The sequence below is a fragment of the Myxocyprinus asiaticus genome, chromosome 33 (genome assembly GCF_019703515.2).
Source record: "Myxocyprinus asiaticus isolate MX2 ecotype Aquarium Trade chromosome 33, UBuf_Myxa_2, whole genome shotgun sequence".
Taxonomy (NCBI): Eukaryota; Metazoa; Chordata; class Actinopteri; order Cypriniformes; family Catostomidae; genus Myxocyprinus; species Myxocyprinus asiaticus.
The window spans coordinates 33,110,717-33,133,116 of NC_059376.1; the positions used below are offsets into that span (position 1 = coordinate 33,110,717).

Genomic DNA, 22,400 nt, shown 5'->3' on the forward strand with positions numbered 1-22,400 from the left:
TTTTTGAAATAAAGGACCGACACTTCCGCCCACTTTTACTAACAGACGCGGAGTGAGGCGGGACTCAACGGTAATGCTGGGGAGAGGCTGAGAAAAAGATGCACATTCTGCTTTCTCACAGATTATGCCATGTTAAACGTTCCTCCCCGACTTCGCATGTAAAGGCTTTGCAGTGTACATGAATTATCTTTCATTAAACGTATTCTTGAAGTGAAATGTAGGCTATTCAAATTACTAATGCTGGCAAGGCTGTTGTAAAACAATTGGAGGTTAAATTCAGTCATGTAACTAGTATCGAGATACACTCATCTAGCGCAACGTTTTGTATTTAAAGGAATATTTTGGGTTCAATACAAGTAAAGCTCAATCAAAAGCATTTGTTGCATATGTTGATGATACCCACAAAAATGTATTTCGACTCGTCCCTCCTTTCTTAAAAAAGAAGAAGAAGAAGCAAAAATCGAGGTTAAGGTGAGGCACTTACAATGGAAGTGAATGGGAACAATTTTTAAAGGGTTTTAAGGCAGACATGTGAAGCTTATAAGTTTTTAAAAGCACTTTAAATACACAAACCCATGTATTTTTGAGCTGTTAAGTTGTTTAAAGTTGTTTACGGTCGTTTTAGGGTTTACGGAATTGTCATTATGGCAACAAAGTTGTAAAATGGGATATACCTTTACACAGAACAGGTTAGCAAGCGAATTAATCGCACTAAAATAATTTTAACATGCAATTTATTTTATGTCTTATTGCTATACTTTTTAAACATTGTGAATGTATGGCAATTTCGATGACGATCAGGAATGTGGAAAACCAAAGTATACTTTGACCTTAAGTGCCTCACTGTAACCCAGATTTTTAATTAATTTATTTTTTAAAGAAAAGAGGGATAAGTCGAAATTAACTTTTGTGGTAATCAACATTATGCTACAAATGCTGTCAATTGAGCTTAATTTATATTGATCCCGGAATATTCCTTTAAGTACAGTTTGTTTAAGAAAGGCCAGTTTTTCAATATTGCACACCCTCATTTAATTTTTTTCATCGCAATAAATGCCTCTAGTGACCAACAGCACTACTAAGTAATAGTTTATTCCTAGAAATCATAATTTCTACAGCTGCTGAACACCCCAGCTAAAGCCAGCTAAATATGGTTGGCTGGCCAAGCTGGTTCTCAGCTATTTTAGCAGAGGGGTCAGCTGGTCTCTCAGCATGACCAGCTAAAAAGTGCCCCAAACCCCTCTAAAACCAGCCAAGATACTTTGCTTTCTTTTTTCAGTAGGGATATCCCTCCGTTTTGTGCACTCATTTCAACTTGATACAGATAAAAGCAATCACTCAAGTCACTTTGCCAACAGAGCTAAAAAAAAATACCTTTGCTATATTGCAAACACTCAATTTGTTGACTTTATTTCTTCTTAAAATGTCAGACACTTTCAGTAGTAATTCAAACACAAACAAGCTAATTGAATGACAGTAAAGGGCATAGATTTGGCTTGAACATTGGTGGGGTTACAGTATCAAGAATTGACATGTTTCCATTGATCATGGTATGATTATTGGGGGTGTTACCTCTTCCCCATCCCCCCTGGAATCAACGCCCCTGATGACAATACATTCACCACGGCCTCGCTGCTCCTTTAAAAAACAGATCCATTCTTTAACCGTACGAGTATCGCGACAGTTTACGACACTTATTTACGGCAGCCGTAAGATGTTTCTGTTGCTTTGAACGCCGATCAAGAACAGCAAAGTGACGATAACAGAAAAACAGAAATCCACTAAAGAGTGACAATACGGCCAGAACAGCAGCGTTTATACCTTAATTACTCGCCGCACGTTGATAAGCCGTGTTCCCTGCTGCTCTTTTGAAATCGGAGGTTGATATTTTAGGGGTATTTTACATGAGTCGTTAGCTTCTCCCTGCAATGGCCTCCGACAGCAACATGGACAGAGAAATGATCCTGGCCGACTTTCAGGTCAGTTACCTCGCACAAATAAACGCCGTGTTTGAGTTTATAAAGTCTGAAGGTTCAGATCAGGACTGTTCTTGTGGCTACTATGTGCGGGCCGGCTAACGGTTATTGAAGACACTCGTTTTTGTTGACATGTTTCGAGATGATCAGCTGTCAGTGGCTTTGTTTGAATTATTCAGCAGAAGTGAAGTCTGTAAAGCACATGACTGGACACATTTTAATGTCATCTGCTTATTTGGGACTAGCACACATTACACGACTGTCATCTGAAGCCTGCTCTTTCTTTTTATGACCCTGTAATGGCCACTGTCTGAACCGAAGCTGTCAGATGACTGTGCAGTGTTGGTTGCTGTGCCGTTTGAGTTTGTTTATTTCCAGGTCGCACCGGTTCTTCTGGTTTGTTTACACTGTCCGAGGTTGTTTTCTACACTGCCGTAGCTGTCACACTCAGCAAAAACACGTGTTTTTCAGTTTGTTTGGATTGTGTCTCAAATATGAGTCCGTTTACAAGTACTGGGACCAGTTGTTTAGATTTTTATGCTGTGAGAACAAACTCTTCAAGAAGTAGGCTAACAAAACACAAAAGTGTCAGTTAGCATTTACCAAACATTGGAGGTTGACTATATTTACTAAACGCATACTATACGTATTATTTCATGACTATAAAATTAAGCGTTTATTAAAAAATATCTAATTTAATTAGCTGTAACCAGCACTACGTATATATGTATGTGTGTATATATATATATATATATATATATATATATATATCTATATATCTATATATATATATCTATATATGTATATTTTGTCTTATTGTGTATTCTATATATACTTTATTTTCTATCCAATTCTTATTCTATTTCTATTTATTTATTTGTATTTATTTATTTTTAAATTATTTTTTCTTCTTATTATTATCTCTGTCTTGTTGCTTTATTGTATTGTTGTGCACTGGAAGCTCCTGTCACCAAGACAGATTCCTTGTATGTGTAAGCATACCTGGCAATAAAGCTCATTCTGATAAAAAAAAAAAAAAAAGAAGCTTTGATTGGCATAGATAATATATTAATAGATACAATTAAATTTAATTATTTTCTGTATTAACCCATTTATAGGGCACACAACAAATACCATTACATTGTTTTGAATGATTTAGAGAATAAATTATCTCTCTTTAGTTTTGGGGCCATTTCTGTTGTACCATTCTTTCAATACAGTTCTTGGTCTTTTTGCTAAATATGTGTCTTATTAGTGTGCATTGGAACCCATTTGTATTTTCATTTTGTTTCAGGCATGTACCGGTATCGACAATATTGCAGAGGCGATCACACTTCTAGAACTGAACAATTGGGACTTGGTGGTAAGATGCACTCAGTTTACATTAAATCTGTAATGCAAACACATGGCTAAGGTTAGTTTCAAACCACAAACCATTTTAACTAGGGCATGATTATTTCTCCTGCATTTTGTCTGTTTGTGGCTGATGGTGATGCATTGGAGACAAAGCCACTGTGTGTAGCAAACACCCTATGGAATGGCACTGTTGTTCACAGAACGTTCTGGCACAGTTCTGTAGATTTAGTCTCCTCGTTCTCATGGCCAGTTGCATTGACTAACAGCCATTACACCTCAATTTGAAAATGTTTATTTATAAAATCCTTGAGATTGTTTTACTCTTATTTTTGCATCTGTGCCTAGCAGTAATAAGGCCTTGTTTTTCTGTGCACTACACTCAGTAAGCAATAGGGATGTAATGATTTAATTTTTGCACAGATTTGGTTAGATTTTGTAAAAGCACTCCAAGGTGGGCAAATTAGCAATTTTGTGGCAGATAGCTGATATATATATATATATATATATATATATATATATATATATATATACACACACACACACACACACACACACACACACACAGTTGATGTCAGAAGTTGACATACACTTATAATCTATTTTTTTAACCACTCCACATATTTCATATTAGCAAACTATAGTTTTGGCAAGTTTAGGACATCTACTTTGTATGTGACATGAGTAATTTTTCCCAACAATTGTTTACAGACAGATTGTTTCACTTTTAATTGACTATATCACAATTCCAGTGCTTCAGAAGTTTTCATTCACTAAGTTAACTGTGCCTTTAAGCAGCTTGGAAAATTCCAGAAAATGATGTCAAGCCTTTAGGCAATTATCCAGTTAGATTCTGATAGGCTAATTGGAGGTGTACTTGTGGATGTATTTTAAGGCCTACCTTCAAACTCAGTGCCTCTTTGCTTGACATCATGGGAAAATCAAAAGAAATCAGCCAAGACCTCAGAAAAGAAAATTGTGGACCTCCACAAGTCTGGTTCATCCTTGGGAGCGATTTCCAAACGCCTAAAGGTACCACGTTCATCTGTACAAACAATAGTAAGCAGGTATAAAAACCATGGGACCACTCTGTCATCATACCGCTGAAAGGCTGCTCAGCAAGTAAGAATCCACTCCTCCAAAACCACCATAAAAAAGCCAGACAGTGTGTGCGAGTGCACATGGGGACAAAGATCTTACTTTTTGGAGAAATGTCCACTGGTCTGATGAAACAAAAATCGAACTGTTTGGCCATAATGACCAATGTTATGTTTGGAGGAAAAAGGGTGAGGCCTGCAAGCTGAAGAACACCATTCCAACCGTGAAGCGTGGGGGTAGCAGCATCATGTTGTGGGGGTGCTTTTCTGCAGGAGGGACTGGTGCACTTCACAAAACAGATGGCATCATGAGGAAGGAAAATTATGTGGATATATTGAAGCAACATCTCATGATATCAGCCAGGAAGTTAAAGCTCGGTCGCAAATGGGTCTTCCAAATGGTCAATGACCCCAAAGATGTGGCAAAATGGCTTAAGGACAACAAAGTCAAGGTATTGGAGTGGCCATCACAAAGCCCTGACCTCAGTCCGATAGAAAATTTGTGGGCAGAACTGAAAAAGCGTGTGTGAGCAAGAAGGCCTACAAACCTGACTCATTTACACCAATTCTGTCTGGAGAAATGGGTCAAATTTCCAGCAACTTATTGTGAGAAGCTTGTGGAAGGTTACCCAAAATGTTTGACCCAAGTTAAATAATTTAAAGGCAATGCTACCAAATACTAACAAAGTGTATGTCAACTTCTTATCCACTGGGAATGTGATGAAAGAAAGAAAAGCTGAAATAAATCATTGTCTCTACTATTATGCTGACATTTAAAATAAAGTAGTGATCCTGACTGACCTAAGACAGGTACTGTTTTCTATGATTAAATGTCAGGACTTGTGAAAAACTTTTAAATGTATTTGTATGTGTTTAAATGTATTTGGCTAAGGTGTATGTAAACTTCTGACTTCAGCTGTGTGTGTGTGTGTGTGTGTGTGTATATATATATATATAACTGATACACATCTGACAATATTGAGCCACTTGGTGATATTTATTTTTCAGAGAGCCCCTTTTACCACTCTTTTAAAATGTCCAATGTGCCCAATGTTTTATTAATTATTTCGTTGTACCATGGTAGAAATGTGTACCGAGTCATGGGTGGTGAATTGTATGATTCTATTTCTTTACAGAAATAATTCACCCCTAGTGAAGAAATATTGGTTCGTTAGTTGCTCCTACTGTGGAGAGTTTATACAGTGTCTATTTTAATAGACCATTTTATTTGAACAAATACAATCTGCTCAGTAGATACCCACACCTTTTTACAGCCTTTCATCTTATCTATCGCAAACAGTTAATTTAGACGGATCTAAAAGGTCCTAATAAGTTTTTTGTTTGAAGAGCCCATCCCTCCCTTTGGAAACATGGAGTGGAAATTGGAATTGAATTCCTCGTATTACAAGCTGGTGATGTAATGTGACCTATCACCTCTCGTACGCCGCCACACAAACATTTCACCTCTTGCAGCATTAAAAAATATACCACTGTGACAGTTGTTGCACCACAGACAAAGGCAGACTCTGGCAGAGCTGTGTTTTGGTTGGGTGAAGGTAAAAGGGGAGTTTCCTGGCAGTTTCCATAGTGCTAATTTGCATGAGGCACCCATGTGACCTGTTCTAACCTTAAAAGTCTGCTATTATATGGTTTGAAACTTCCCATATTAACAGACTGTAATAGTGGTAGAAAGAATGCAGTGTCAGGACAGATCCAAAGCAAAGGTTTCAAAGAGAGTAAAGAAATTGTGATTTTGCAGACAGATTTCTCTCAATAGTCACACTTTATCTTAAAAGTGGCCTGTTTTACTATATTTAACAGGATGCTGGTTGTATGCTGGCAGCCATTCAAAGAAAGCAATCTCTAGCCCACGGCCTGGTTAAGTGCACCTGTGAATGTGATGACTCGCTGTTCCTGCTCAGGGTTGCGAGGTTGATCTAGTCAAAAAAAAGATCCCCTTTATGTCAAGACAGGACAGTCAGCAAGTGTTTTGAATGCCCCACACTGAACTCACTTAAAGCTAGGATGTGTAACACACACTTGATCACACAAACACCGCACTGAACCTGAGCAAATCTTTCATGAGGTGTAGGATGTGCTCAGTACTTGAACTCTGATTGACCTGAATGTGTTAAATGGATCGTTTTGCCAAAAATGAAAATTCTGTTATCATTTACTTACCCTCATGTTCCAAACCTGTCTGACTTTCTTTCCTCTGTGTGACAAAAAAGGAGCTGTTATTTTCATTGCATTCTTTCACCTATGCAATAAAATTGACTGAGACTTACATTCTCTGTAATATCTAATTTTTTGTTCTATAGCAGAAAGAAAGTCATATAGGGTTTGGAACAGAATGAAGATTGGTAAATTATGACAGAGTTTTCATGTTTTGGTGAACTATTCCTTTAAGTTTAAAAAATGCACTTGTTTTATACCTTTTTTTGCAAGTGTTAGCGGTTCCTGTCTCTAAACAAGACAAAATATAATTTACAATGGCCTTAACAGATGTGGAAAAAATTGTAGAGCATAGCAAGCATTGTGTCCGCACGTCTCTGCAAACACTTTGTTGTTTGGCTCAGTCAGACCGTGTTCCAGTCAGATCTCTATCCACCGAGTTAGTCTTCTTATCACAGTCTGGCTCCAAAAACCCGCACACACAGACACAAACACATCAAGTCCATCTCTGTGCATTCCACTTTAGTCTAATGAGAGATAGGAGAGAGGATGAAAGATGTGGCCATATTGCTGGATTTTGCTTTTACAGATTATGTTTGGGTTTTACAACAGAATATCTGACTTCTGTGGTCAGTCTTGAAGTGCACCTCAGTTATTTATCACCTTTCAGCATTATTAAGTTGCTAACTGAGAATTAGAACTGTCAAAGTGGCAAGCTATGTCTTTATGGCAGTTCATGATCCTAAAAAAAACAAAACGTATGTATTTGGGTAGTTTACACGAAGCGGAAACAGCAGTGGTGCTTAATGTGACACGCTGTACTTCATCTAAAACAGCATTTTTGCAATTCTTGGAAATATTATACATTACATTTTATTACCTCATATTAATTGAGAGGCTACTTGGATTACCTTCTTTAAAAAAAAAACAAATTGTAACATTGCGGGACTATATAAGTGAACTACGAAAAGGTGATTAAAATGAAAACATTTTAAAGAAATGGTGAACAGTTATAGAACCTAAAATATACTTTGCTTTATAAAGTCATATAAATATTAACCTAAAATCTTGATGTTGATTTAAAAAAAAGTCCATGTACATAATATGCATCAGCTACCTACTAACTTCTCACTTTTATACATGATATTAACTTAAGCCAACAGTTAATGTTTCTTGTAGTGACTACTGTGGCATGTTCTCTTTATATGATGTTTACATATGTGTTTGTGCTTTCTGTCTCTATAGGCAGCCATCAATGGAGTGATACCACAAGAAAATGGGATCATACAAAGGTATTTGAGGTTATGTGTTGATTGTTATGAACCCATAATCATCGCTTCAGGGTTTCCCTACCCAAAATTATCACAGACTTGAAGGTTGTAAAGAGTCCGTATTCACAAAGGGAATATATGCAGCTAAACCCGTAAGATGACACATTACCTGAATCAAGACCCGGCTGACCTTGACGGCTCTGCTGCTAAATGAGGTAGTTACTGTTTTCATGCCCATGTAAAATGAGACTGGCCTCCTCTCAAAAGGGCGTTCGTCTTTAAGCTGTGATGAGGTCCAGCTGTGGCTTCTGCTGGTTCCCTGTATGTTAAGGAATCGAGGGGAAAATGTCAGAGCAGTGTGTGTCCCGGCGCATGAAGTTTTTGGTTAGAGCTCTTATCATGTTTGCTCATCTGATTAGTCATAACAGAACTCTACACTTCCACTTTACCTCTGTTGAACCTGTAAACAAACCAGTGGATCATGTGTTTTAGAAACAATCGTAATGATGAATTGTATTTATATTTTTTCAATTAATTTAGTAAGACCATTACATTATTTGATAGTGATTAGTTTTCATTTTCAGATGCAGCAAAAAACAAATAAATGGTAAAAAAAAAATAAAAAAATTAATAAAAAAAAACTATAAGGAATAATTCAAAATCAAAATCTAAATTTTGTCATCATTTACTCTGTTACCCTCATGTTGTGCAAAACCTGTATGACTTTTTCTATGCAGAACACAAAATGAGATCCAATGAATCTGTCTTTTTTTTAAATACAAAAACAGCTAACAGTGACTCACTTTAAAGCTTAAAAGAACCCAAAAGTAGTCCATGTATTTCCTGTGTGAAGTCTTCTGAAAGCTTATGATAGGTTTTGGTGAGAAACAACCTAGCACTTAAAGGGGTCATGAAATGCTATTTTTTTTAAATAATTTTATTTTCTTCCCTGAGGTCAGGGGCGGGTTTATGATTTCTGAGGCCCCAGGCAACCGACCAAGCTGGGGCCCCATTTTGAAATTGTTGCTTAAATTACATAAAATGTATTTGAAATCATAATTTTAAATTCATCCTATCAACCATTGTAGCCAAGTACATTCAAAATGTTTAATGAAATAAAAATCTTGTTAAAGATAATTAATGCATGTTTTCCAGTTTTTCCACAATACAGTGATTAAAAAAAAAGCAATATTTACCTACATAAATTTATACAAATTTTTTTTTTGAACAGGGTGTGCAAAACCTACTACTTCACCCAGTAACATTTTGGAATTCAGTTGTTATTTATTAATTTTATAACCCAACAATTATTTATTGTTGTCCAGTTTGCCATTATAATATATAGTATTATTATTATTATTACTTTGAGGATTTGTTGTATACAATAGTAATATATTCCTGTCTTATTTACTTTCACCTGGAGCTTATATTCTGATGCTGAGGCTGTATTTTATGTAAGCATTATAGGCAACATTCGTTACTAACAATAAACATACAAAGCACGGCGGCCCCTCAGCACACTAGAGCAGAAGGAAAAAAAACATTGCCGTTTATCAAGCTGTTTGTTCCAGAACAATCTGGAATAATTGTAACAGTCCCCTCTTTGCAACCTGTTCAGAATGTTAAACCTTTGTGACACCTGTGCTAAAAAAAAACCCAATCTAGACACAGTTCAATGACTGATACAGAATGCAGGTGTCTTGGCATGCATTTTTGAAACCTGAAGCTCTTATTAACTTGACACAGTCTCTAAAAATGTGCCAGTCCTCCATGAGACACTGAAGAAACAGCGAGACACGGTGCAGCAGGTATGGACGTTCGTCCAGCACGTTTACACAGGAAAATAATGGCAAAACAGAGCAGACGCAGGCAAAAATACGTTCGGTGTGAACAGCCCCTAAATCATCCGTTTGCGTGTATCTGTGAGTGAGAGCGCGTGCGCGAAACAATTTCGGACAGCCTATATATTTTTTCATAAATTACAAACCCGAACCCTACTTAAAAAAAACTCAGCTGTCCCAACCCCAGCGGCTTCTAACGTGAACCGTTCCAAGAGCGCTGACAACAGCATATTCGCGCATGTATCCAGAACAACATGTCACCCCTCAAGCAGTTTTTGCGGAGCTTTCCTACCGGGGCGAGGGACCTCCCGACGTCCGGGGCCCCACGCAATTGCGTGGTTTGCGTGGTGGCACCAACAATCAATGATTTGGACCATGGCATGATTGTTGGTGCCAGAAGGGCTGGTTTGAGTATTTCTGTAACTGCTGATCTCCTGGGATTTTCACGCCCAACAGTCTCTAGAATTTACTCCGATTGGTGCCAAAAACAAACAAAAAAACATCCAGTGAGCGGCAGTTCTGTGGAAGGAAATGCCTTGTTGATGAGAGAGGTCAACGGAGAATGGCCAGACTGGTTCGAACTGACAAAGTCTACGGTAACTCAGATATTCGCTCTGTACAATTGTGGTGAGAATAATAGCATCTCAGAATGCTATTGTGAGATGTGGGTTAATGCTGTTTTTGGGAGCACAAGGGGGACCTACACAATATTAGGCAGATGGTTTTAATGTTGTGGCTGATCGGTCTATACCTGGTACTTGTTCATAAAACATGACATTACTATTGTACCATATCCTAAAGTCATGGTACTTTTTTTTGTCAATGTGACGGAAAAAAAAAAATACAAGAATATGGGGGGGGGGGGGGGGGTGGAAGAGAGTGTGAATTAAAGTGTGTTGCAGGAAATAATTGCGGTGAAATAGCAATGCAGAGAGGGCTGTCATCTTGTTTCCCTCTGGCAGTCTGCACCCCAGCAATTACCCCCTTCGTGCTGTTTCAACACCAGAGTCACAGGAAATCAAACAATCATGTGTACTGCGGGGGTTTTCATAGCGGTTGCTTGATAACCTTTTTAATGGAGGGAACAACCAACAAAGTTGGGAGCTTTATATTGGACCCAGCAGCACAGATATTACCAACCATGGTCTCTGAGCTGCTGGGCACATTTCAGTGCATTAGTGCCCTCAAATTCTGTTTAAAGGGATAGTTCACCGAAAAATGAAAATGTTGTCATCATTTAATCACCCTCATGTTGTTCCAAAGGCGTATGACTTTCTTTCTTTTGGGGATATTCGGCTGAATGTTAACTTCAGTCATCATTCGCTTTCATTGCATCTTTTTTTCCATACAATGAAAGCGAATGGTGACTGAGACTGATCATTCTGCCTAACTTCTTTTGTGTTACACGGGTTTGGAACGACATGAGGATGAGTAAATTATGACTGTATTTCTTATGTGTTTGACCACACCACTGTTTTGTAAATGGAAGTTTTTCTTTTTTCCCCTTGTCTTTTTGTTTTCTTTAGTTTGGTCTGCTTTGGATTCCTGTGAAATCATTCATTCTGAGTATTTAGGCAGAATGTAAAGCTTTCCAGCATTCCATCAACCAATTAAATTCTGCCAGCTACACCGAATTGCATTTAGGGTAAAAAAAAGTAGTTGACAGCTTTCATTGTAGTGCGCTCATCACTGGGTTGTGGATGTATATAGAGGGGCCAACCACCTTGGCACTGCATTGGGCACTAAACCGTTGACACTCTCAATTGAAAATGCAACAAACTGTTTTTGTTGTGTGTTTGTCTGGCTTGGAGAGTTTGTAAAGTGTTACAGTACTCATTTAGCTGTATAGAGCTTTCCCTTTGTTTCGCCCTGGCCTGAAAGAGAGAGAAATTGGACAAACGCTCATGCTCACGCACACACAATAACAACAACCAGAAAAAAATCTGACCCAATAACAGGAATTGGAACTTTGGGTGACAAAAGGCATTTGTGAGCACTCATTGTGTCCGCCGTCCATTTCTCCTTCCTCAACGGTCAGTGCTCATGAATGCCACTGAGTCTTAAGAACAAATATATTCAGACTGAGCATGCTCTGTGACAGTTTATTTGGAGGGTGTGTGAATGTAAGGGCTTGGACATGAGGACATGTTTTTCTCAAAAGCACGTAATTATGAATGGAGCCTGGCATGGCGACTTCCAGCCTGTGCATTTACTGGGAGGCTGGCACCATACTGCAGGCTGTAGGATGGCACTGTTCTCTCAAGTGCCTCCATTGAGTCGCCCGTCACCAGCTGGATCTCTGCTCGGTGGGACCTGGAGCCCCGTGTTCTGCTGCCAAGTCAAGCGTTTGTGTAGACTGCCATCTAGACGCACACAGTGGAATAGCTTTTGACTGAATACCATATGAGAGAAGGGAGAAATAAGAAGGGTCTTTAGTGGTTGAAGATTGTGTCCAGATCACAAGATTGTTTAAAAAGTGGTTGAAGATGCTGCAGGGTGTGGAACTGCACTTTTCCTGCTCTGCTCTTGAAAGATGTGTAGTAACCGTTGCCCTATATCACAGCAGAAGAAAGAATGACTATATCTTTGAATAATCTTGATGTTTTGTCACAAGTGTGAAGGGATTTAAAAAAGGATAGTTCACCATAAAAATATAATTTATTCACCGTTTCGTTGTTCAAAACCCACAAAAGTTTCTTCAGTTAAACACAAGGAGAATTGTTTCCATTAAATGAAAGTGAATGGTGACTAAGGATGTCAGCCTTTAACATGCTGCCTGAACATCTCCTTTTGTGTTCAACAGAAGAAAGTAAGTCATATGCTCATGTGGGTTTGGAACAACTTGAGTACTGGAATAAATTATGACAGAAATTTCATTTTTGGGTGAACTATCCCTTGAAGGTGGGGTGAAGACCATATGAACTTAATAAATGACACACCTTGTGGAGTTTCTCTCTTAAATCATTGTATGGGAAGCCTCATTAGATTTAAATCTGACATTTCATTTCTGATGCAAATCCCCTGATTTGCAATTCCTTAAAGCGTCTCTGCTTTATCATCTGAAACTCTGCAGTAGGGTTTGAAGGGTTAGCAGATGTTGCTTGTTTTTCTGTTAGATTTTTAAAAAATGTTTCTTATATTCTTATAACTTCTGAATCAGCATTTCATGTGTTTCTCTTTTATTTTAGGAAGAAGAACTTTCCTGATCAGTTTCTTTAAGCACAGATCATTAAAGGGGAAGTGTGTAATTTCTGCACCACTAGCGACTGTTTTCAAACACATCCTTTCTCAGACATGTCTTCCATTGGGTGAACAAAAAGATAGTCCCACCCCAAAATTACATCAATGTTGTAATCGGGCTCGTTAGGCTGCTTGAAAAAATGGAGAAATGTTTTGATAGTACCACAGTGTTTACACTTTTGACAAATTAAACTATGAATGGCTTTTAGTTGTTGGAGTTAGGATTAGAGTATTTAATATCGTAAATCTTACAAATCACCTTTAACAAAAGATATATCTGTATAAGCCACCATTTAAAAAAAACGACAAGTTTGTGCTTAATAATGAGTCATCAAGCAAGCTACAAAAATTGTATGTAATATATGCTTCACTGAACTCTTTTGATTTGTGCCTTTTCTGTATTGTCTTTATTTAGTTTGGATTAAAGTTTGTAGTGTGTTTGTAGAGCACTTTTTATTCTCTAATCCAAAAGTAGAACTTTGCTCTTCCGAGGTACCTTTTGTAGTTTTTCCTCTTGTAAGGTTTATGTCCATACATCTTTTCCCTCATTGATGTCTCTTTCTGTAATGAAAGTATATCTTGTTATCTTGTAATCAAGGAATGTCTCGATGGCCTGCAGTTTGAGTTGATTTCCTGCATGTAAAGTTTACATTATACATTACAATTAAATCTTAAGAGACCTTCACTATTTTAATTGAATTGAATTGAATTGTTTCTTTTCAATCATTTCTATTTTTTTACTTTGTAAATTTTTTGTATTTTAAACAAATTCTGTGGCTGTTTCCTCCAATAGATGTCATAAAGTTTGGAGCAGTTTTTTTTTTTTTTTTTCAGACATTTATTTATCCAGTGTTTGGGTTTTCCATTTTGTGCCTTAACGAGTTTTTGAATGCCCCCAGAGCTTAACGTCTTTAACCTTTTGGTATTGTAATAAGGTGGTATAAAGTCAGGCATTGTGTGCTTTGCCTGGCCCCCCGCTTCTGCTCTTACAGCGATATGTGCTGACCCTGGAGGAGAAGAGAGGAGCCTTTGTCCCGCCAGTGCTCAGAGAAAAGACATTATTTACTGCCACAGGGGAACACGGGGGCACGGGGGAATTCAGCCATCAGCCGCTGAGGGAGAGGGAGACAGAGAGAGAGCAAGTGCCAGAAAAAGCTGTTTTGTGTCCTCAGACTTAGCATGGCAAAAAAAGGGGTGATTTTCTCTGGGACGGACAATCAAGTGTCTGTTGGGCCTAGCCCATATTATTTTGCCAGTAAAGGCTGTTTACATTGACTCTGATACTGTTTGGATTGCAGCACTGCCTGAATTATGGATAGTGCAGAGTGGTGTAGAGGAGCAAGCGTTTTCTTTTCCTTCCCCCTACTTTTCTTTAAAATCGTTAGTGAAGTTTGGATGTCAGTTTCCATTTATAATAGTCAGATAAAAATGCCTCTCATTACACAGCTTTTACAACCTAATGTAATCAGCTATTATATGCTTAGACATTCATGACCAAACCCAAAATTTGAATTAGATTATAGAGTAAATACAGAGAGAAATCTGCCCTATGAAGTGGCCAGTATTGAAGGATTTATCCAAGTTGATGTTATATTATTATGAAGGTAAAGTTCCATGCAAGTTAGACAGTTAGATTTGGTATTTACTATTGAAAGTGATTCAAACTGATGAGAGTCTTTTGGACTGATTCAATAAAAGAACTGGCTCATTAGAGTCATTCATTGGTGAAATAGATTACACTGGTCATGCTGTATATTTACAGTTGAAGTGATTTATTTCAGCTTTTATTTCTTTCATCACATTCCCAGTGGATCAAAAGTTTACATACACTTTGTTAGTATTTGGTAGCATTGCCTTTAAATTGTTTAACTTGAGTCAAACTTTTTGGGTAGCCTTCAACAAGTTTCTCACTGAGGCAGGTTTGTAGGCCTCCTTGCTTGCACATGCTTTTTCAGTTCTGCCCACAAATTTTCTATCGGATTGAGGTCAGGGCTTTGTGATGGCCACTCCAATATCTTGACTTTGTTGTCCTTAAGCCATTTTGCCACAACTTTGGGGGTATGCTTGGGGTCATTGTCCATTTGGAAGACCCATTTGCGACCAAGCTTTAACTTCTTGGCTGATGTCTTGAGATTTTGCTTCAGTATATACTCATAATTTTCCTTCCCCATGATGCCATCTATTTTGTGAAGTGCAACAGTCCCTCCTGCAGCAAAGCACCCCCACAACATGATACTGCCACCCCCTTGCTTCACGGTTGGGATGGTGTTCTTCGGCATGCAAGCCTCACCCTTTTTCCTCCAAACATAACGATGGTCATTATGGCCAAACAGTTCAATATTTGTTTCATCAGACCAGAGGACATTTCTCCAAAAATAAGATCTTTGTCCCCATGTGCACTTGCAAACTGTAGTCTGGCTTTTTTGTGGCGGTTTTGGAGCAGCGGCCTTTCTTACTGAGCAGCCTTTCAGGTTATATCGATATAGGACTCGTTTTACTATGGATATAGATACTTGACTACTTGTTTCCTCCAGCATCTTCACAAGGTCCTTTGCTGCTGTTCTGGGATGGATTTGCACTTTTCACACCAAACTACGTTCATCTCTAGGAGACAGAATGCGTCTTCTTCCTGAGCAGTATGATGCTGCGTGGTCCCGTGGTGTTTATACTTGCGTACTATTGTTTGTACAGATGAACGTGGTACCTTTAGGCATTTAGAAATTGCTCCCAAGGATGAACCTGACTTGTGGAGGTCCACAATTTTTTTTTTTTTGAGGTCTTGGGTGATTTCTTTTGATTTTCCCATGATGTCAGACAAAGAGGCACTGAGTTTGAAGGTAGGCCTTAAAATACATCCACAGGTACACCTCCAGTTCAGTACACCTCCTATCAGAAGCTAATTGTCTAAAGGCTTGACATCATTGGAATTTTCCAAGCTGCTTAAAGGCACAGTTAGTTTAGTGTATGTAAATTTCTGACCCACTGGAATTGTGAGTCAATTAAAAGTGAAACAATCTGTCTGTAAACAATTGTTGGAAAAATTACTCGTGTAATTCACAAAGTAGATGTCCTAAACGACTTGCCAAAACTATAGTTTGCTAATATGAAATCTGTGGAGTGGTTAAAAAATTTGTTTAAATGACTTCAACCTAAGTGTATGTTAACTTCTGACTTCAACTGTAATTAAATTAACATTTGACACCCAATGTAATGGCCCTCATTGTAATAAACAACCACCAGGGGAAAACTTAATCAGTGCATTAAAACACCAAATTTATTTGTATATATCATGAACTACAACGGTAACAAATACTATACAAAATAAAATGTGACAGTGTTACAGGAGAAAAATAATTATAATATGCATAGCCATGTTCACATTAAAAAATTCGTTTTATTGACTTCAACCTAAGTGTATGTAAACTTCTGACTTCAACTATATGTGTGCATCCAGACGATGCAATTGAAAGACATGTTGTCTTTGTATTATTTAATGAAAACCAGACTTTTATCACACTCACATTCGACAGTAAATTTCAACTGCAGAAAACCACATTTCTGGTACTGTAGAGTTAGCAGAGGTGAATAGCGGTGCAGTAAACACTTGATATGATTTGTTCTGTTTCCAAAATGTTCTATCATGCATCCTGGGTCCTAAATCTTTTTCAGTGACCCAGTATGTAAAACTTGCTTTATTGAAAATCTAAACCTCAAACGTTAGTTATAATGATAAGGCACTCATCCTTACTCTATATGATGTGTATACTCGTACAGTTATTTTAAAGTCCATTGGTTGAGGCTGTCCAAGTTAATCCTAATTTTCTTCCATTTTTTTTTTTTCCCGTCCTCTGCAGTAATTTCATCAGTGAAGCATCTCAAACTGGCCCCTACGGGCCACACAGTGAATCAGAAGCCACAGCACCGACGCCTTCAGCCCCACTTTCCTCAGCATCAGCATCATCATCTTCCTCACCCCCATCCTCCTCCAGCCCTGCCTTATGCCCCGTCCTGCCCTCTCGGCACATCGTGGAACGGCAGCCGCGGATGCTCAACTTCCACGTTGAGTACAGGCAGCGCTCCGTTGAAGTGGTGCTGGAGGAAGGCAGCACTGTCGGTGAGCACACTTCTATAGATACATTAAAGGAATATTCCGGCCTCAATACAAGTTAAGCTCAATCAACTGCATGTGTGGCAACATGTTCACTACCACAAAAATTTATTTCGACTAGTCCCTTCTTTTCTTTAATAAAAGCAAAAATTAGTTTACAGTGAGGCACTCACAACGGAAGTGAATGGGGCCCATTTTTGGAGGATTTAAAGGCAGAAATGTGAAACTTATGATTTTATAAAAGCACTTACATTACTACTTCTGTTAAAACTGGAAAGTTTAAATCATAATTTTTACAGTCATTTTAGGGGTTTTTGACATTACATCGTCATGGCAGTGAAGTTGTAAAATTGGCTGTAACTTTACAAAGAAAAGGTTAGTAAGCGGTTTATCACACTAAAATCATGTTAGCACACATATTGTTTACATCTTGTGACTATACTTTTGGATTAGTGAGTATTTTAACATTAACGGATTGGCCCCATTCAATTCTATTGTAAGTACCTCGCTGTAACCCAGATTTTTGCTTTTTTCTTAAAGAAAAGGAGCAGCAAGTCAAAAGTAATTTTGGTGTTAATCAATATTATGCCACAAATGCTGTCGATTGAGCTTACCGTAACTTGTATTGAAGATGGAATGTTTCTTTTAACGATATAAGCACTCTTTTATGACGAATTGCTTGTGATGTTCCTGATTTGTAAGTCGCTTTGGATAAAAATGTCTGCTGAATGATCAATGTAAATGCATATAAACAACATGAACAATTATTCATGCAATCTTTTGGTATGAGACAGGAAGACTGGTCAGTGCCAGTGAGAAGCAGACACTGGCAAAAGTACACTTATTTTATCTAATAGAAATGTAATGGGAGCTCAAGCACAGCTCACTACCACAATGCCACAATGTCTAAAGAGCCACCAACAAGTCTCTATAATATTCTGGTCCCTAGATATACCTTGGGTCCCTCTTTTAATGCAAGGCTATGGGATTTTTTTGGCCCATTTAATCATCCACCAGGTGAAAATCTGAGGTCTTATCGCTTAGAAAAGTAATAACACTGTCCGTAGCACAGACGATGCAGAAGTTACATGCCAGAGTTTAAAATGTTAGGGTTAGAGGGTTGTTCAAATCCCTAACTCTGAATACTCTGAGTGCTAAGCAGTAGTAGTAGTTAGCAATAGTTGGCAAGCATGCACGCACACCACACAGTTTCACTTTTCAGCATGAGAAACATTTACACATCACCAACATCAGAGTGACACACCCCTTCTGCAGACAGAATTATATTCCTCATGCTGCTCTTGAAGAGGCAAGACATGTGATTAACACAGTTGTTTCTTAGAAGCACACTTCACTCAGAGCAGTAGATAATCTAGTAGGATGGCCCATGCAACTGTTACCCACAATGCTGACTCACTTCTCAAAACTTTTGGGGCTTTTTTCAAATAGGCATTGATTAACATTTCTGTTTGCTATAATAAACTATTTTATTTATTTATTTTTTTAGGTTTTCTATGTAATTATTGGAGACACAGCTCATATCTACCTTTAAACCCCACCCCCAAAAGGGAAAAAAGTTAGATGTTGATATAAGCTTTGATTCTTGGTACGACAAGCCACAGAACCACATGCTGTGTCTGCAACTGTATTTCTGTGAATGAAAGTTGAATTGTATGTCACATAGAAGTCAACAGGAAGAGCTCTGTGGACTCCAGGGGTGTGGCACTCCCTCAGTAAAGACACTAAACGTACACTTTTATTTTCGAGGTGCATGTTATGGCATAAATAGAGTACATACAGAAAAAATCTGCACAACTCAAAATGCAAGCTTAATTATTGTAAACACTCTCTCGGTAAGCCACACAAAATCCGTAAAAAAGGAAACAACTTTTTTTCTTTTTTAATGGTCCATCCGTGTCTGCATATTGCTTAATTTGTGCAGTGTGTTAATCTTATAAATTCAGATGTCAGAGATTTTAGAAGTTTTGATGTTTGACTGTATTTTGTGTTAAAGTATTTTTACAAATGTATTGCTTTTAAGGTTTGGTTTTCAATTACAGGCAGTTTATTATCTGCTTTCTAGAGTTAATAGAAATCTGAAAATGTGTTTTTAAAATGTGTACTTATTTAAGTGCTTCAGAGGCTGGATTAGCTTGTCAATTGTAATAACAAAGAAACATTAATTATCATTGCTATACATTATAAAAGGAAAAAAAGAGCCTGTACACTATATCCACGGAAAAATCTTACAAAAATCTTTAAAAGTGTAAAAAGTGGAGAAGTGCTTGGTGCAAAAAGATGGCCTCTTAATAAAGGTTTTTTTAGGTTGTTTTTCCCTGGGACGTATTACTAGTACACATATTCCAACATGCAAAAAAGGTTCGATGGAAGAATGTATTGTTTTTAAAATGTGGCATTTGCAAACAAAATAAATTGCAAACTTGGCTTCTGAGTTGGCTATGATTGAGTACCACTGTATGAAATAAACTGGTAACCACAATGCATCAAAACTAGATATATCCTGCCCTCTTGTGGTGATATATCGAACTGCCATTAGCCTTTAATCTGTCTGTCTCTCTTTCTCTGCAGGTGAAATTAAACAGGTTTTAGAGACTGAGCTACAGGTGCCTGTGTCTAAAATGCAGTTAAAAGGCTGGAAGAGTGGAGATGTGTCTGACAGTGTAAGTAGTGCAGAAATCCTTTGTCTAAACTTCATGAGCCCTTGTCAGATCCAGGTGTTCAGAATAAGCCTTTTCACAACTTTAGTGAAGTATGAAAATGTATGGTTATCAACACTGATTATTAATTATAATTGTTACTATTATTTTAGTAACACAATTACACAATTTAATACAATAAGATTGTATTTGCTAACAATACTTTAGTTAACATGAACTAACAATGATTAATATTTTTACTCATTATCTTGGCTAATGTTAATTTCAACATTTGCATTTTTTTAATTAAAAAGCTGTATACGTGAACATTAGTTAATGCATTATGAACTAGCAGTGTACAATTGTATTTTCATAAATTCTCATCAACCAAGTAGTTTCATAAATACTGTGAAATATTGTTCATTGTTAGTTCATGATACCTAATGCATTTACTAATAGCTTTTGTTAGTTAGAATACTTTTGTATGTTAGAACGTTTTGGAAATGGGCAACTTCGCAAATATTTGACATTTCATCTGATTTCCCTGGTTCTCGCTCTCTCAGACGGTTCTTAGGAGTTTACACCTGCCCAAGAACAACAGCCTGTTTGTGCTCACACCTGATATTGTGCCTTCAGGCAGCCCCAGCCAGAGCAGGTACGTCTGTGTGCAATTACACGAACAGGCAACATGAGTTCAGTATGTTATCAGTTTGCTCCTCTCCAAAGCAAAGAGTTTTCTGTAGTCTCACAGTCAGTGTTTATTACAGGATGCAGACCAACCTTTTGAAGGTGCCTATTTCGGTTTCTTTGACACTCACAAATATGTGGGCATCAGCTACTGTCAGTGTTCTCACTACCACAAAATCCCATTTAGATGAGCTGGATGATCTCACAATCACAGGGTTCAGAATATACTGACTCACCACTAGGTGGCGTTGCACGTCCACTTTTTTTCCTCTATATCTGTGCCTCATTGCATAAACAGTTGAATTGTAATGCAAGTGTTTATTTATTTGCTTATTTATGTTCATAAAGTTGATCCTACTAGCAATTTAGGCAGTGGGTCCAAAGGTCCACATTGATTGATTCAAAGTCTAATTTAAATCAGGAAAAAATAAAAGTTTTGAAATATGTAAAACAAAGAAAAGTTGTAAAATAACTATAAAATATTGTATATCCTGCAATATATCTAGGTTACTTATTATATGTAATAATGTTATGACATGTCCATGCCAGTTCGAGTGCATGCTGTCATTAAAGCCAGAGGGGGACTTATAAATACTAAGAAATTTGTCCAGTTAAACTTTTCATTCTAATTGTTATGTTAATAATACGTTTTATAATGTAAAAAAATGTGTATTAAATTGCAATATAGAGGCATTTTCACTACTGATATCTCTGTACTTTTGGATCACACTGTACTGTATAATAATAAAAAAACATTGCATAGCCGTTATGTTCCAAAAGAATAGATTTCCTGTGAGGTGATATACTGTATATTGTTTCACAGTAGCAAGAAGAAAACATAGCTGATCTTCACCCAATCAGTCATTTTTAAATTAGCAAGAGATTTTAGTTAGGGACAGTGTGATTTAAAAGTTATAAATTAAAGTAACTTCAATTAGAAAGGGCTGCGTGTGTGTATTATTGATGGGCATGTGTTTGTGTGTGTAATTATGTGTTGATTAGCACTGCTGTAAGCTCCGTCGGGAGGTGGTGATGATGATGCTGCGGAATGGCTGGCTTTAAACTGGCATCTCTGTCAGCTTGTGTGGACACTGTACTCTAGAGTGCGAAAACATTCAAGAGAAGGACTTAATGGGCTGTAAACTAACATTGTGTAAACAGTACCCTCCAAAACATGTCAACACTTTATTTTTACCGTTTTGTTTCTCCTGTTATTTGGCACCTTGTCAGATGCCTGCATTTAATTTGGTCCAGTTGCATTTTACGTTGTACTGTGAAAGTCAGATTTTGTCTTTTCATTAATCTTTCTTTGTGGAGATTGCATCAAAAATCCACATTACTGTGACATACTATGTAAACATACAGAGTAGGGTTGAGCTTCATCTGATTTGATTATTTTCTGTTTTTTTATTTGAAATTTGATGGATGGAGTAAAGATAAAATTATTAATAACAAATAAGTCTGGCATTAGTGCAAAAACAGCTACTTCACATTATATAACATGAATTAAAAGCAACAGACTTGAAACTGTAATATATTATAAATCTGATTGGATGAGCTACATTCAAAGCTTTTGTAAAATTCCCTGATATATGCACACCCGTGAATGCACATCAGTTAATATTATGAATTTATTTTAAAATTAACTATATTGATATTATTCTATATACAGATGGGGCTAGCTTGATTATACAAAGAATCCTGTAAATGCATTACATATATCTGTTTATGTACACATATGGTTGGACAATCAAAAGCCGTTTTTCTTAGTTTCAGTATTTGCGTTATTATTGAATCTTGCCTATTCAGTATTGTGTACCACATTCATAGTGATCGGTCCTGATCACAGATCTTAAAGTGATTCTGACATCTGCTCTGACCTTTTTTTTTTTTTTTTTTTCATCGGGCAGGTAACGTGCCGCTGAGACCCTTGTCATCTCTTTCTCTAAATGGCACAATATCTAATATCCAGAACCTACTAGAGATCGTCATAGG

At 37.4% G+C, this 22,400-nt stretch overlaps 1 protein-coding gene across 2 annotated transcripts in view; it reads left to right on the plus strand.

The window, feature by feature from the left end:
• Positions 1-1,694: 1,694 nt before the first annotated feature.
• The window catches only part of LOC127424042 (FAS-associated factor 1-like), a 103,064-nt gene continuing 82,358 nt past the window's right edge, over positions 1,695-22,400 (plus strand). For both annotated transcript variants that reach the window (XM_051668833.1, XM_051668834.1), the window contains exons 1-6: positions 1,695-1,979; positions 3,271-3,339; positions 7,847-7,893; positions 16,808-17,067; positions 19,651-19,742; positions 20,282-20,373. In XM_051668833.1, coding sequence (XP_051524793.1) covers positions 1,929-1,979; positions 3,271-3,339; positions 7,847-7,893; positions 16,808-17,067; positions 19,651-19,742; positions 20,282-20,373 — 611 coding nt within the window. In that variant the 5' untranslated portion in view covers positions 1,695-1,928. The remainder of the gene's footprint in view (positions 1,980-3,270; positions 3,340-7,846; positions 7,894-16,807; positions 17,068-19,650; positions 19,743-20,281; positions 20,374-22,400) is intronic.